Source organism: Amblyomma americanum, chromosome 2, assembly GCF_052857255.1.
Source record: "Amblyomma americanum isolate KBUSLIRL-KWMA chromosome 2, ASM5285725v1, whole genome shotgun sequence".
In the NCBI taxonomy this organism is placed as follows: Eukaryota; Metazoa; Arthropoda; class Arachnida; order Ixodida; family Ixodidae; genus Amblyomma; species Amblyomma americanum.
Window position 1 is genome coordinate 37,859,686 of NC_135498.1, and position 15,068 is coordinate 37,874,753.

A 15,068-nucleotide genomic window follows, 5' to 3' on the forward strand; every position below is an offset into this window, starting at 1 on the left:
TAAGAAACTTTATCGAAAACGTTTTCGAAATCTTTCAAAATCTAGGTAAGTACCTCCTTTTATATAGCGGGAGAGTGGTTTGAACGAATCATACTGGCCGGGGAAATATATTCGAAAAGTTGTTTCCAAAGCCTCTGACAAGAGGTTACAGCTTGAATATACGCGTACAAAATGCAAGTTTTCGTAGGCTTCCGTTCCACGTTCTCATTTTGATAAACACTGAGGACTTTCCCAGTCAACGTTCCATTCATATATTCATGGCATCAAACTGAAAATGTGGAATTCGTTTTTTTTTTGTCCTGCTGCAATAAAGCGTCGTGAACTTCTCGCCTGTTACAGCACACCATGGCACGATGCGCTAAAATTTCTAAAGTGCCTTTCTAGCTTTTCTTCCTATCATATAATCTCTTTTGTTCGTCACGTACAACTGTTTGAGACTTGTTTCCTCCTCCTCCAGCCCTTCCACAGAGAACACCTTGCACTTTGTTAGCGAACATCTCAGAAAATACACAAGTAAAAACTCGCCACTATGAGACAGTATAAGAAATGAAGAATTATTAGCAACGAAATGGATCCACCCATGCAAAGTACTTAAACTTCACAGAGCATTACCCCAAGCATAAATTAAACCTTATACCCAACAAATTTCACGTCTGTTCTATAGGATAACTTTCTACACATGTGACGCTTACTGTTCGTAACCTGGTGGCTGTAAGCGCCGGCGTAAAAATGTTCCTTGCTTTCTTCCACTCATCGCCTGAGAGATTCAGAATGGACTTGCGCCAAAGGTCGCTCCCAACACGCTGAGCTTCCTGTAAAAACGAGCAAAGCAAACATGCAGCTGTAGTACGGCCGCGGTAGTGCGGCGACTGCGTTTGTGATCATGTGCTATGGACAGTGAACAACTGCCTTATGGCATGTAAGCAATCGTAAGGGTCTCATAAGAATTTTTTGTTCTGTTAATGTTTCATCACGTGAAGCACTTAATCATCTACCCTTGTTCTAAACCACAAAAAGGAGCAGCCAAAAAATACGTAGGCTTCAACGGAAGAAGTATAAACTGCGAAATAGTTTTAACTGATGTTTTATACTTCAAAAAGCTGTCATCAAAAGTTGCGGGAGACGCGTGTGCTCAAACAAACAATTTTATTTTCGTCCTGCCTAACTGCTGGCACCAGCGAAGGAATCAAAATACATGTATACTTCATATTTAAAGCATTTCAGGGGCTGGATTGCGTGATTTGGCAAAAATCAGTTTTGTCCTGTAAACTCAAGTACCTGAAACTTCCGTTGACGATTCCACGCTAAAATAAAGAATGCCACATTAGTCCACTGGAGCAGCGTCAAAAGCAAAAACATGCCGTTTTCGGGATACTTGGTGAGGACAGTAAGTTTACTGTTGAGTTGTAAAATTGTTTTAGAATTCATATTTACTCCACACCTTCCCCCGCTGCAGTAAGGGAACACAAAAACGTACAAGATCATAAAACAAGTGTGATGATGTCACACAAGTCTTCGCTCACACATTCCGCTATGTCGGTCCACAGGCTGATAGATAATACTATTCGTTTCGAGGAAACGAAAACCAGAGTAACTGTCTCACTTCTCGATGGACACCTCAACTGCGCCTTGAGGGAATGGATGAAGGAGGGAGGAAAAGAGAGAGAAAGAGGCGCCATAGTGGAGAGCTGCGAAATAATTTCCACTACCTACGGGGTTCTATGACATGCACTGACATAGCGCTGCATGCTCATAGCTTGAGTCGCTTTGGGACGTTAATCCTATAACACCGAACCAAACGTTCCATAATCCAATTTCCAGAACCGATTCACGCCTATAGATATTTTTTCACTAGGAAGTTTCAAAGAAAGACTGTCTTTTAACTCCATGAACAAATCATTAGTTTCCTGCGCTGCTAAATTTCATCTTCCCCGAATGGTGTGTCTGAGACGTCGCTGCTAGATTTATGTGGCGGAAAGCACTTCGGAGCCTCTTCTCTATTTTTTTAAGTTTATACGGACATCCAACAAAAGGTTCGTGCCAGAGAGCGAGGATGGTTACCATTTTTACCATAGGGAAGAAATATCAGTACAAATAACGATATAATGTTCAATAAAACACCTACAACACGGGAAACAACACAGACAACAGAATGAACAAGCAAGATATAAACAATAAGCTGCAGCGTAATGACGCAATAGGGTCATAATCACAGACGAACGAAGGTGGCACGCAGAATTAGTTGTCAGACAACCATTGCAGCTTCAACTAGTAATGTAAGCGCACCAAAGCAAACACTGTTGAGCACGAATGAAGGCAGTCAGATAGTGAATATATCGCCTAGTAATTTCCAAATATGTCTCTGTCATATCTCACGCGTCGGCCATAGACTAAATGGCGCTTGAAGGGTGAAAGGCCTTTTGTCTAACTTGATCAAGTCTCTATTCAGTGGTGTCCTAGAATTTTGCATAAATTCTCACCGATCTGTCGGAGAAGTTTCGGAATTTCGTCACCAGTACCTCTCGTAGTATCTCGGCGTCTCCCACCACAAGAGTCGGCGCCATGCCTTGGTATGAGCTGTGGAATGCGAAAAACGTATGGTTATTTTTCATCATCGTCATCATCATCATCATCAGCCTGTCTACGCCCACTGCAGGGCAAAGGCCTCTCCCATGTCTCTCCAATTAACCCTGTCCTTTGCAAGCTGCGCCCACCCTATTCCTGCAAACTTCTTAAACTCATCCGCCCACCTAACCTTCTGCCGCCCCTTGCTACGCTTGCCTTCCCTTGGAATCCGCTGCGTTACCCTTAAGGACCAGCGGTTATCTTGCCTTCGCATTACATGCCCTGCCCAAGCCCCTTTCTTTCTCTTGCTTTCGACTAGGATGTCGTTAACACGAGGTTGTTCCCTCACCCGCTCTGCCTGCTTCCGGTCTCTTAACATTACACCTATCATTTTTCTTTCCATGGCTTGCTGTGTTGTCCTTACCTTAAGCTGAATCCTTTTCGTTACCCTCCACGTTTCTGCCCCGTAGGTGAGTACCGGTAAGATACAGCTGTTGTACACTTTTCTCTTGAGGGATATTGGTAACCCGCTATCCATGATTTGAGAGAACCTGCCATATACGCTCCTCCTAAGTGGACGCATTCCTTCATCACTTCCAGCCCCTCGCTGCCAATTGTGAACTCCTGTTCCCTTGCTAGACTGTTGAGCATTACTTTGGTTTTCTGCCTGTTAATTTTTAGACCCACCGTTCTCCTCTGTCTGTCCAACTTATGGTAGTTCATCTCCTGAGTGACTCAGCAAGGCAATGCCAACAGCGAACCGCAGATTATTTAGGTTTTCTCCATTAACTCTTATCCCCAACTGTTTCCAATTCAGACCTCGGAATACCTCCTGTAAACAGGCGGTGAATAGCATTGGCGAGATCGTGTCTCCTTGCCTGACGCTCTTCCTTATTGAAATTTTATTGCTGACTTTATGGAGGACTGTGGTAGCTGTGCAGTTCCTATATATATCTTCCAGTAGTTTGACATAAGGCTCATCTACAGCCTCATTCCGTAATGCCTGCGTGACTGCTGAGGTTTTCACTGGTTGGTGAAATGTTTAGGGGAATCCCCCAAGGTGGAGTAAATTCGTAGCCGTATGGCTGCGGTTGGGTGGATGCCAATGAGTAATTACTCCCTTATTACGTTTGCACTGATTGTTAGTGAAACCGTAAATCAGCACCGTAACGTAGCTGTTAGATTTACTGCAACCAATCTGAATACAAGCTAGTACCGAGCGATGCTAACTTCCGGATTGACTGTTTCAAACCATAACCTGCAAATCATTTTGAAATAAACAGAATCCACAAAATCTTGCCCGGAACACGCCTCTCGTACATTACGATGGCATTGATATTACTCGCAGAATCATGGGTCGAGCAGTGCCGAATCCTTTTTATCCTTATTTAAGTCACGTCGAAAGTCGCTTATTCAGGACAACATTTATCTCAAGACCTTTATGAGGCAGAATCCAATGAACAAGTTACGGCTACCAGAAGTTTATTAATGCGAAAGCATTACATGGTTATGTCGCGTCTGCAAAAAGTTTTCGCAATTTTTTTCGCACGATTTTGTCGTTCCATGGGGATAAAGGGGCAAAAGTTTGATAGTGTTAGGTAGTGGGGTGAGTAGATTTTGAAATGGGCAAAGTTTGGTTTTTAAATTATAATTAGCTATTTTATTTAATTATTTCGAATTAAAGAAAATAAATGGTCTGTTTGAAGCAGGTTTCGCGCGACCGATTCGATGAAAAACGATGTGAATGCGTGAGAAGGCTTACTCAGTATATACAAAATTAGAAACGAAAACAAGAATAAGTAAAAGAAACACAAAAAATTGAAAAACGAAATAAAACACAGGAAAATTTCAATTCATAAAACATTAAAAAATGATAAATGGAGCGAGAAAGAGAGAAAAGGGAAAGGCTTTTGCCTTTCCGCTCATAAGAAGACTCAAGTGCAATCGTGTAATTTTTTTTACTAGGCAAATTTCAAGTCGTGTGAGCTTGAGCTCTGTGGGGGTTTACGACTCCTTTTATAGCCACTTAAGCTGCGCGTGCTCTCTTCCGGTCATCTTCGTTCTTACGGTTGCAGCGCAACTGTGCATTTCCGAACTGTCGCTCGCTAGATGTAGCATGTGATTACTGGGACGATGACCTTATAAGGGCGGCGAAGGCAGCGCTCGGGGGATTCCGGCGGCGGGAGCGCTGCTGCGGGGCAAGCACGCTATCGGCGGCTACCACCAGCCGTCGGGATATGTGCACGGGCTACGGAGCGGTACCTTGCCAGGATAGAAGACAGGAGATGGAAGCGGCATCCGCGAAGATGGAATAACTGTTTGGCGTGAGTGGCTGCTATGCGAGCAGCCTGGTTTCTTGCACCAGTTCGAGCCCTATCTCTGCCCCTTCCTCCCATTCGCGTCTCAGTGTGTCTCTGTTCTGCCGCGCTCAGATGCAAGCGCCCGTTATGTTGCAGCCATAGCATTGCGCTCACGAGACCGTTTACCGCATGCCCTGCTTAATGTGCCCACTTTAAAGCTTTGGTTTGGTCCGGAATTAACCGGTGTCTTTTACGCTGACTGTAGGTGTGGGTGTGTCACTTGTCGGGCGGAACCATGTCTCGCATGCTTCGTTCCTTGCAAGGAGAGGGCTATTAGATTTACTTCGTTATGTCTCGAGTACAAATATAGGTGGTCCTTTGCAAGCTATCATCAATATTCGCCCATTTCTCAGAGCTGTTCAGTAGTAGTAGTCGCAGGATCCGCACGCTTTTCAACAAACCACGAGGTGGCTTGATGACAGCGTAATTTTAAAATGCCATGCTTACTCTGGCACAGAAATTCGAACCTCAAAATGATCTGCCCTATTGGCGGAATAGAACGCGACTTACCATTGTTGCTAACATAACTGCTATTTTGGCGCCAATGAATGCTCCAAGATTGTGAAGTGATACGTTTTAGGGGCCAGAGTAAAGTCCCCACAAATTCACTACATGCAAAGACCATAGGAGTCCCTTTGGATCCCACGTAGATATTTTAGCGACAGACGATTTCTTCATAGTCTGGCCAGCTAACAGTAGAAGCTGGGCTAACAGTCGAACAGTAGAATTGATGTTACCTGCCCTCTTACCTCAGACACAGAGCAACTTTAGGTCCAATTTCAAAATAAAAAGCATTAAAACGACCAGAGTAGCATGCAGAATATCAGAGCAGCATTGATAGGGCTCCAAAAACAAGGAATTTCTTTCACGAACTCACCAGACTTGATTCACTGTAATTAGCTTTGTCGAAAGAGTTACAAGAAAGCTTGCTTTCGAAACTGATCCTGGAACAATACAAAACCTGGATATACCCAGAATAACGGCTACCACCAACTTAAGACAGCGTTGTAAGAACCAAAACTACCCAACTGAGACAGATTTCATCGGCAGAGAGTTACCTTAGCCTCCTGCGGTGCATTAGCCGTCATGACACCCTGATATAAAGAGTGTATTTAAAGTACTAATAGTGGGGCTCTGCTCACTTACCCATAAACACGGCCATAGCGTTTGTAGGTCCGGAGGAGCACTTCATTGAATGGCTGAAATGAAAATCAAGGGAGGGTAATTTACGAGGATATTCTACAGAATTGAAACGTCTTTTTTAACTTTTGTGAGTCATAACAACGCTACACTACTTTACTAAAAGTCAGCGCAAATTTATGACAGTATATTTTTGTATGGTCGCATGCACTCCTTGAGAATGTTATATCCAAACCGCAGACGTCCATTATGAGCTGTTGCTCTTAGCAAACTGTACACTGAAAACAACACATGAAGCTTTTCGAAAAGGTAAAAATTGTGCAAGTATCCTAAACTGGAATATTCGGAATTCGGAAAACAAGTAGCTTAAGAAAAGGGATTTTCTTTATAAGGCAGGTGCAGGTCGAAGAAGGCACTTAATTTTATTACGTATATACCACGTGTGCCATGGAGACTTGAAACGGTTTTAAAACTTCACGTAGCTGCAACTGTGGATCCCTAAACAAAACTCTGTTTCTTCCCTCAGGAAAGTGGCATCCTCTAACTTACCTTTGTGAAAATGTCGTATGAAAAACGCAGATAGTGCCAAAAAGTAAGGTGCGCAATGCCCTTGTCGCTCCAGAAGGTGAAAGCTCTCCTTACCCACCTGAAATACAAAGACACTACTCAACAGCATGAAATATAATATGCGTGTGTTCTACGCTTTTCTGCGGCCACGTTCATAAATTTAGCACGCGAATATGCGGCGTGCCAGTTAACTGGGTTTCCGCAATGTCTACATGCGTATTGTTCCCAGTAACCTTCAAGCTCAATTTTTCTATGTCACAGTATAGGCAAGCCCAGCAGAGTATGAGAGCATAGTATGTCAGTTAACGTTTCGCAGCAGTACACTACATATGAGAGGCGACGCAGTGATAAGCCCTGGATTTTTTAGGGAAACTATAGCCTAGGCTAGTTAGCGGCGCATTTCGGGTAAGCGTCCGTAGTCAATAGGGCGCATGCGCCGCTAGTTGCACTTAGCCACAGGTGTTCCGCAGATGCGCCATGCCTTCCCTAAACATCTAATTTTAAATTTTAGATTTTCTCTCTCTTCTTTTCTTCTTCCCTCCCTTCTTATCCCTTCCCTTACAGTGCTGTTCGGGTGTCCATTGATATATGAGAGACGGTTACTGTGCCATTTCCTTTCCTCAAAAAACAAACAATACAGCACACGGGCGCCTTAGCGTTTTTCCTCCATAAAAACGCAGCCGCCGGGGCGTTTTTATGGAGGAAAAACGCTAAGGCGCCCGTGTGCTTTGCGATATCAGTGCACGTTAAAGATCCTCAGGTGGTCGAAATTATTCCGGAGCCCTCCACTACGGCACCTCTTTCTTCCTTTCTTTTTTCACTCCCTCCTTTATTCCTTCCCTTACGGCGTGGTTCAGGTGTCCAACGATATATGAGACAGATGCTGCGCCATTTCCTTTCCCCAAAAAACCAATTATTAATTATTAAGTGAGCCGCCGGCGTACATTCGGTTCATTGGCGTTGACAACGTTGTATAGGCCGTTCATTTTCACAAAAGGAAAGGTGCACAACTGGCACCGTGAGTCAGTGGACCAAATGAAAATTGAAAATTGGTTTTTTAGGAAAGAAAGCCACGTAGTAATTCTCCATCGATCCGAAACAAGATCCAAGTCCATCGAATACCCAGAAATATGCATCTCACCTTTAACGCGGAGAGGAGGAACGCCAGAGCCAAAAGCCTGTGCAAGAAATGGGATAGCCTCCCGAATAAGCTCTATGTGGATGCAGCCGGTCCAATCCGAGTGCGGATGACCGTCCCCGTAACGAATCCCGAGGGCAAGCTGATCAACTGCGCGTCAGTGCGCACGTCCAACCTCACTCACGCAGAGGAGGGAGCCTTTGCGCTAGCGCTAGCTACCAACCCAAACGCTAATGTACTCAGATTCCCGAAGTTCCTGCAGAAATATAAACGAAGGACTATTCCATCAATCAGGTCACACTCTTAGCCAAACATCCTCCTAACCAAGGCTAAATCATATGGTTTCCAGGGCACACAGAACACACGGTAGGGAATGATGCCACCCACCGGCACGCTCGAGCTCTCTTATTCCGGGATTCCCTCCTATCTGACGAGGCAGAGGAACACATTGCAGAGCCTATAATCAACTTCGCCGAACACCTACAGGCCTACAGACAGGCCAGACAGACAGACAGACACCTCACACCTCACAAAACTCTAGACAAGGAAGAAGAACACATCATTCGCCGACTGCAGACAGACACTCTCGTAACTCCACTTAAACTCTACCAATGGTGCCCCTCAGTCTACAAACCAGAGTGCCCACACTGTGGAGAAATAGCGACGGCTTTTCACATGGTGTGGGCATGCCAATTCAATCCTGCTACAGACAGACTTAAATAAATAATAATTGTTTTTTTGGAGAAAGGAAATGGCGCAGTATCTGTCTCATAAATCGTTGGACACCTGGACCGCGCCGTAAGGGAAGGAAGGAATCAAGGAGGGAGTGAAAGAAAAAAGGGAAGAAAGAGATGCCGTAGTGGAGTGCCCCGGAATAATAATAATAATAATAATAATAATAATAATAATAATAATAATAATAATAATAATAATAATAATAATAATAATAATAATAATAATAATAATAATAATAATAATAATAGATTTGGGGGAAGGAAATGGCGCAGTATCTGTCTCATATATCGTTGCACACCTGAACCGCGCCGTAAGGGAAGGAATAAAGGAGGGAGTGAAAGAAGAAAGGAAGAAAGGTGCCATAGGGGAGGGCTCCAGAATAATTTCGACCACCTGAGGATGTGCACTGACATCGCACAGCACACGGGCGCCTTAGCGTTTTGTCTTGGTTGTTCGTTTTTGGATTGCCGGATTTTCCCATCGTTATTCAAGGACCAGTGTGGTAACAGCGCGTAATACCCTCTTTACACGGACAGTCCTAATCGTCGTTAAGCTTAACTGCAGTTAAGGCGTTTAACTGCGGTTAGAGTGAACTCTTGTTAAACTGCTTTTCACTGATACCAGCAGCTCATCCAACGTGGTCCGCAGTGATCTCAGCGCAACCAGCATAATCCCAGTGCCAATTCAAGTCAATCGCGCCGAGCACAAAGGTTGCCAGTGAAAACCTACTACCAAACACACTAATTTCGCTCTAGAATGCGATGGAGGTCGCTGGTTTTTGCAATAGGGCCGTGCTTCACAAAAAAAAAAGATTTCTTGTATTGTTGCCCATTTGCAAAAACACCTTAACCTCACATTCACGTACGAGACTGCGATAAAGTCAAACTGAACGACTGCATTTCATCCCTATACGCATGAGATTGCTGGCACATAAGGATAGTCTCTCTTGCTGTAAGCTACATATCAAAACTTTGGACGGAATATTCGGCAAGGAGTTTGGTTTTGACGAGGATAGTAGAACAAAGAGTAATCCCGGCTAACGCATGTACCAGTGAAGGTAATGATTAAATGCACTCCAGGAGCTTGGTGCCCTTGACGAAAAGATGAAAACCTTATCTGCCAGGACACGCAGTGGGCCGAACGTTTTGGTATCGTTGATATCGGCATCCAGCCTGCGCATCGAATGTGTAACTAGGAAAATCGCACGCAGACAGATTTTTGCTGTTTACACGCTCTGCAAGCCTCATTCTGCCTTACGTTTGAGCTGAGTGCAATGCAAAGATTGTTTTTGCCGCAATCTGAAGAAAACTCAATTAAACTTACCAGAACAAAAGCGACGCCGCGAACACCAGGAATGTGACGAATGCGTACAGCATGGCCTGTGCACGTGGATCGCAGGCACTAGTTGGCGAGGGGATCACTAAGTCGCTTTATACAAGTTTCTTCAGTTTACAAGTAAGGTCGCTATTTAAGCCGGTGTGCTTCCTCTGACACGTACGCTCGGACAAGCAGCGTCAACAGAAGTGCTGAATTCGAGAGACGTGCGTCGCACAGTCGGTCTTTGAAGGCACACCAGATGGTTTAAGCACGGCGACGAGGTCCAAAGTAATAAGGGCGACGAGATATAAGCAGTCAAGATAGCACGGCTCTGAAGTTGTGGATAGAACGGGGAGAAGCTGTTTTCGAGGCCCGGCTTGGAATGAAGGCCACTCTATCGCGCCGTGCATTGGCGATAAAGTGCGAAGGGAAGAGGTGAGAAAGAGGGTAACCCGCTTGCTCGCTGCGTCCAATTGGCTCCAATCGTGAGCAAGCATCGTCACACGTTGCCCCAGACGGAGCAAGACCAAAAATGGAATCAAACGCGTCCAGTCTGCCGAGCGAGACGTCAGTAACGCCTACGCAGGAAAAGAATATGATCCAAACTTACGTATGCTTGTTGCGATAGGCTCGTGAATGCTATGGCCTCCATATCATGCGTATTCTTTAGTTTGCTGTTGTGTACAGCCAGTGTATCTGCTGTATACAATTCTGGGCAGCACTTACAAAACATCCAGTTATTCACTTGCAAAATCGGGCAGTTAGGACTGGAACAGTTTCAAAAACCACAGATTCAAGTTTATATTGGAATCGTATAGGTTGCCACATTTAAAGAAACGGTGAAGACAAATATAAGTTTCCTTGAATTTATACATTACCGCAGTCTAATGATAAAGACGCTACCCTCAATCAAAAGGGAGCTACTATAAGTAATAAAGAAAAAAAAGAGAAGGAGAGAGATGTTGCCATCACCGGCAAATTTCTCAATTAAACTGCCATGGCCGGACATAGCTGTTTACAAAATTGTCCCTGAAGCCAGCTTACAAGTGCATGTGCTTAAAGACGGTGACTTTACAGTGTACGCGTCAAATCGCACAAAAACTGTTATATGCGATTTCCTCAGCAATAAATTTTGCCCATCAAAGATCAGCTTACTCACAATGTCCTATGGGATCGATTTTTCCTTAAAAAAAAAAATGGGACGCGTTGCCCTGAGTGCCCTTTAAAAATCAGTATGGATATTGATAACTAGAAGAATAGTACATAAGATTCTTGCTTGTAATGACCTACGTGTCCTGAAAGTGTTGAGACTTCCCACTGCCACAATTTTAATTATCCATCATGCCATAACCCTGATGGTCAATGGCTGATCAAATTTGTTGGTCCCTGAATATGAAATAGCCTTCCTAATTAAAAAATAACTGTATACGTTCTCCTTTACAATACCTTTGTTTAACCAATACAAGCCTTGCGTGAATCGTTGCTCTTTCATGTCTCAGCTGTTGCACCATGGTCTTTATTGGACACACCTATAAGCTTGTAGCTATGCATCTAAACAAAACATGGGGCTCTTGTAGCTAGTCTGAACTGGGCACAGTTCTTCGCTTGTGGCTACGGGTTGAAACAAAACCTGCGTGTTTTTTAAACACTGTACGCAAAAGCTAATGGTAATGGAAACACTTAAACATCTACAAAATGTATGTTATTCCATCAGGTTCAATCTTTTCTCGAGTTGTATCGTAGATGAAAAACTCTGCAAAGGTCAACTGCTACGATGCTGCAGCCATCACGCAAAGGTACCCTGAAAAAACAAGTGTTTCTATAGCCAAGTACAATTTGAAGGAAACGCATTATTCAGCCAAGCTGACTTCGTGTCATAAAGCTGAGGCGCATATATTTCTTAAGCCTTTTCATAATCCAGGTGCTGCACACTGGTACAGGATTTATATTTTACTCCAGTCGCGTTTTTTCATCGAGTCGTAACCACTTTTCACCAAGACAGATTTCAAAAATCAGCATTCAATCATTCTTTCCTGCTTAATGATTGAAAAATTCTTGTCTTTAGTTCCGCTCGTTTACTACGTAAATTACGATTTCTTTTCAGTTACTTTACCCATCGTGGACTTGTAAGGACTAAACTAACATGAATTTTCTTTCTGCTCGCCTGTACTGCAGCCAACCTAAGAATGGTGTGACAGTTTTTTTTTTAATGCTATTTCGTGTGTATAGTCAATGTAAGGAGTTTTATGAGTGAGGGTGAATGAACTACTAGGGGCTGATTGTCTTCTTCGGTGGCATCTCGCTTTTTTTTCTGAGTGGCTCATGTAGCTGTGCCTGCCCGCAGGCAGTGTACAGGAACCGAGAAGTGCAAGGGCTCGATGCGCTCCTTCGTGTCGTTGTTTAGTGCTCGAGCTCACACATTTCGTCCTAAATGCACGCAATCTGAAATTACTTTTCTTAAGTGCTCACGTACTACCGCATAAAGTTTCTCCACCTTCCTGGAACAGCTTAAAGACTTGTCTTTGACCCCGAAAGGCAGGCACTGCAACGCCTAAACACTTCTGGTTATGGAGAATTTCAGTGTTCGATTCGGAGGGTGAGCCAATCCTGATCGACCAGAGACACGAACATGCTTCGGCAAGTTGTGCGACGGAAACTCGCATGAGCGACCGGTTCCGGAAGTTTGGCCTGACATTGGCCTGCACATTTTCGCTTGACTAGCGACGGTGACCAGCGATGGTGACATAGGTCAGTCGCATCTTGCACTTAGCTTGTGAGATGTGCCGCATTTTAAGGCGATAGCTTTTAATGGCTCATACTCGCGGTGACCGTCCGTCCGTTACATCGCCACTTAGGCCACGTGACCTAGATCACGTGGCGCCCCGCTTGCGCCAGGTGCTTGCGCCTCTGTTGAAAAATGAATTCAACCGCGGCAAATTCAAATCAGTGCAATGAGTCACAAACGGATTTCGCCTTCCCGCAGTTAAGAGATATCTAAGTGCCTCCAACGAATTTTGCCATGCGCAATGCTCAGTGACAATCACGGCTGAACACCGGAAATGAGTGCATGCCCTACGTATGTGTCCTTGCCGCTTCGTGTTAATAGTTACGTGCTGCGGCATCGATGCAGACGGTGATTTTTCGATGTTTTCGTGGCGATTCAGGAAACACTCTTTTAATAATTGCCTCGAAGGCATCACACATTTCGCCTTCGCGACTGGGGCTGGTTGCTGGTCTCTTTCAACCATTTTCCGAATTAATCGGGACGAAAAGCACTTCTCTTCATTTCGACAGCGCCGTCACAACGTAAACAAACGTCCAGGATTAACCGGCGATGTCTCAAACAGAGCCAGAAAGAGGCGAATAAAGCTGGCCATTCGTGAAGTGACGGCACCCTAGCTTCGGAGTTCCGGCTAGATTCGCCGCCTCTCGGCAGATCAAGTGACAGTTCTCCACCGCGTAGCGAGTTGCACCAAAACAACCGTGATATGACGAACCCCATTCAGATCGACCATTGGAATTCGTCATAAGTGATTTCCGTCACAGCTACTGCGTTTTACGGGTAGGTGTAATAGGGCAGAATCGCTATATTTATGGCTACTTCTGCTATACTATTATACTAAATTGTAAAAAAAACAAGTGCGCAACAAATATGGACGAGACAAGAGGGAAGAAGCACACACCGGGACGAGCGCATACTAACAATTGGTTTATTGCACCAACACCTTCTTCCTTCAACAACAAAGCGCATGCGCACCAACCACACAAAGCAAAAAAAAAAAGCGTATTAATCTCGTTAGCCCGATAAGCTCCAACTCCTTGCGGTACAAGTGGATTGACGCCTTGCGAACGCATTTGTCAGGCTTTAATCAACTGGTTTCTAAGGCGTTGTTTCCTTTCGCTCGCGCGTCCAATAACCTTAGGGAGGCCAAAAAGTGTAGTGCATTCCTGGTAATCATGCTTGCAGGTATTACAATGCTAGGTAGTTGTTGCGCCGTATGTCATCTAAGGAATTCTCACGCTCTAATAATCTTATGTTGGTGCAGCGGTTCGTTTGCCCGAGATACGCCTTGCCACAACTGAGCGGAATCTGACAGATTACTTTCGATCTGCAAGGCACAATCTAGTTCCTGTGATTGGTGTCACATCCAACCTTCTTTCGTATATCTTTCCTAGCCAAACTGCACAAACACCACAGCTTGTAAGGCGCAGAAAAAAGGACCTCTCCCTCGATTTACCGCCGTCCTTATTCAGGTGGTGCGAGATCCTCTGAACATAATAAGTTATAACTTCAGACTTCCTCCTATCTTCTGTATCCGCCTCCAGAGGCTTTGAGTTTGGGCGTAAGAACATCAGCAGGGACTCAGCGACTGACTGAAGAAGGGCAAGAAGAACCCCAGCAGACCTAAGGCGATCAACATGAGCATCAACGTTAACCTAAACCTTATGTCCTTGTAATGTCGTACCAACTAGCCCTTCAACGCATTCTTCTAGATTTAATTAGCTAATTAGATTACACCATGGCAATCAGTACAGAGTTTCTTAGATCAGTCTACGTTATCCACATTTTTGGTCTAGACGTGTTCCGCGAAATACGTTGGAAACCCCGTAATTTTAAAATAACCTGAAGTACATCACAGGATGGAATTTTTTTTCCTCCAAGAATATAGGCGCACGTTTTATACCAGCCCGCGACTGGCCTTTATGAAGTGAGGCGCGCAATGGGACGAAGGATCACGGGCCCGTCAGTGACGAGAAGGAGTTGTCGTGGCTTGTACCTCATAGGTACCTGTAAGAAAAATAATGCGGTGTTATTGAAAAATATAGCAGTTACGTACGTGCAATATAACGCAAAATATAACGCAGTACGTGCACCTTTCGTTCCTGCTGTCGCGCAGTGCGTCACTGAAAAACAAGGTTTAATTCTACTGGCAGCCATGTGAAGGTGCTGGCCAGAAGGTTTCCTTTCGTTTAATTATCAATAATCGCGCCGAAAACAATCTACCCGCTATATCCATAATCCTCGCGGAAAACAACGTCTGCAAGATTTCCTAGCCGACTTAATGTTATTCATATTTCGAAGCATCTCGAAGTAAATAGTTTCCAACGCCATAATTCAAAAAGGACTTCCTATTTCTGAGAATGTGTTTTACAGCGAAAATTTCTTTTAGGGAGGTTATCTGATATGACGTTCAGCCTTGAATAAGCAGCTCAGGCATAGACCGACATGGTCTTTCAGACGGCAT

General features: G+C 44.4%; 1 protein-coding gene across 1 annotated transcript in view; it reads right to left on the reverse strand.

Annotated features, from left to right (window-relative positions):
* The window catches only part of LOC144119633 (uncharacterized), a 45,556-nt gene that overhangs the window by 11,396 nt on the left and 19,092 nt on the right, over positions 1 to 15,068 (reverse strand). The window contains exons 12-18 of the mRNA XM_077652202.1: positions 14,539 to 14,611; positions 10,328 to 10,400; positions 9,829 to 9,933; positions 6,615 to 6,711; positions 6,072 to 6,124; positions 2,481 to 2,577; positions 693 to 812 (exon numbers count right to left, since the gene is read on the reverse strand). Of these exons, the coding sequence (XP_077508328.1) occupies positions 693 to 812; positions 2,481 to 2,577; positions 6,072 to 6,124; positions 6,615 to 6,711; positions 9,829 to 9,933; positions 10,328 to 10,400; positions 14,539 to 14,611 (618 nt within the window). The remainder of the gene's footprint in view (positions 1 to 692; positions 813 to 2,480; positions 2,578 to 6,071; positions 6,125 to 6,614; positions 6,712 to 9,828; positions 9,934 to 10,327; positions 10,401 to 14,538; positions 14,612 to 15,068) is intronic.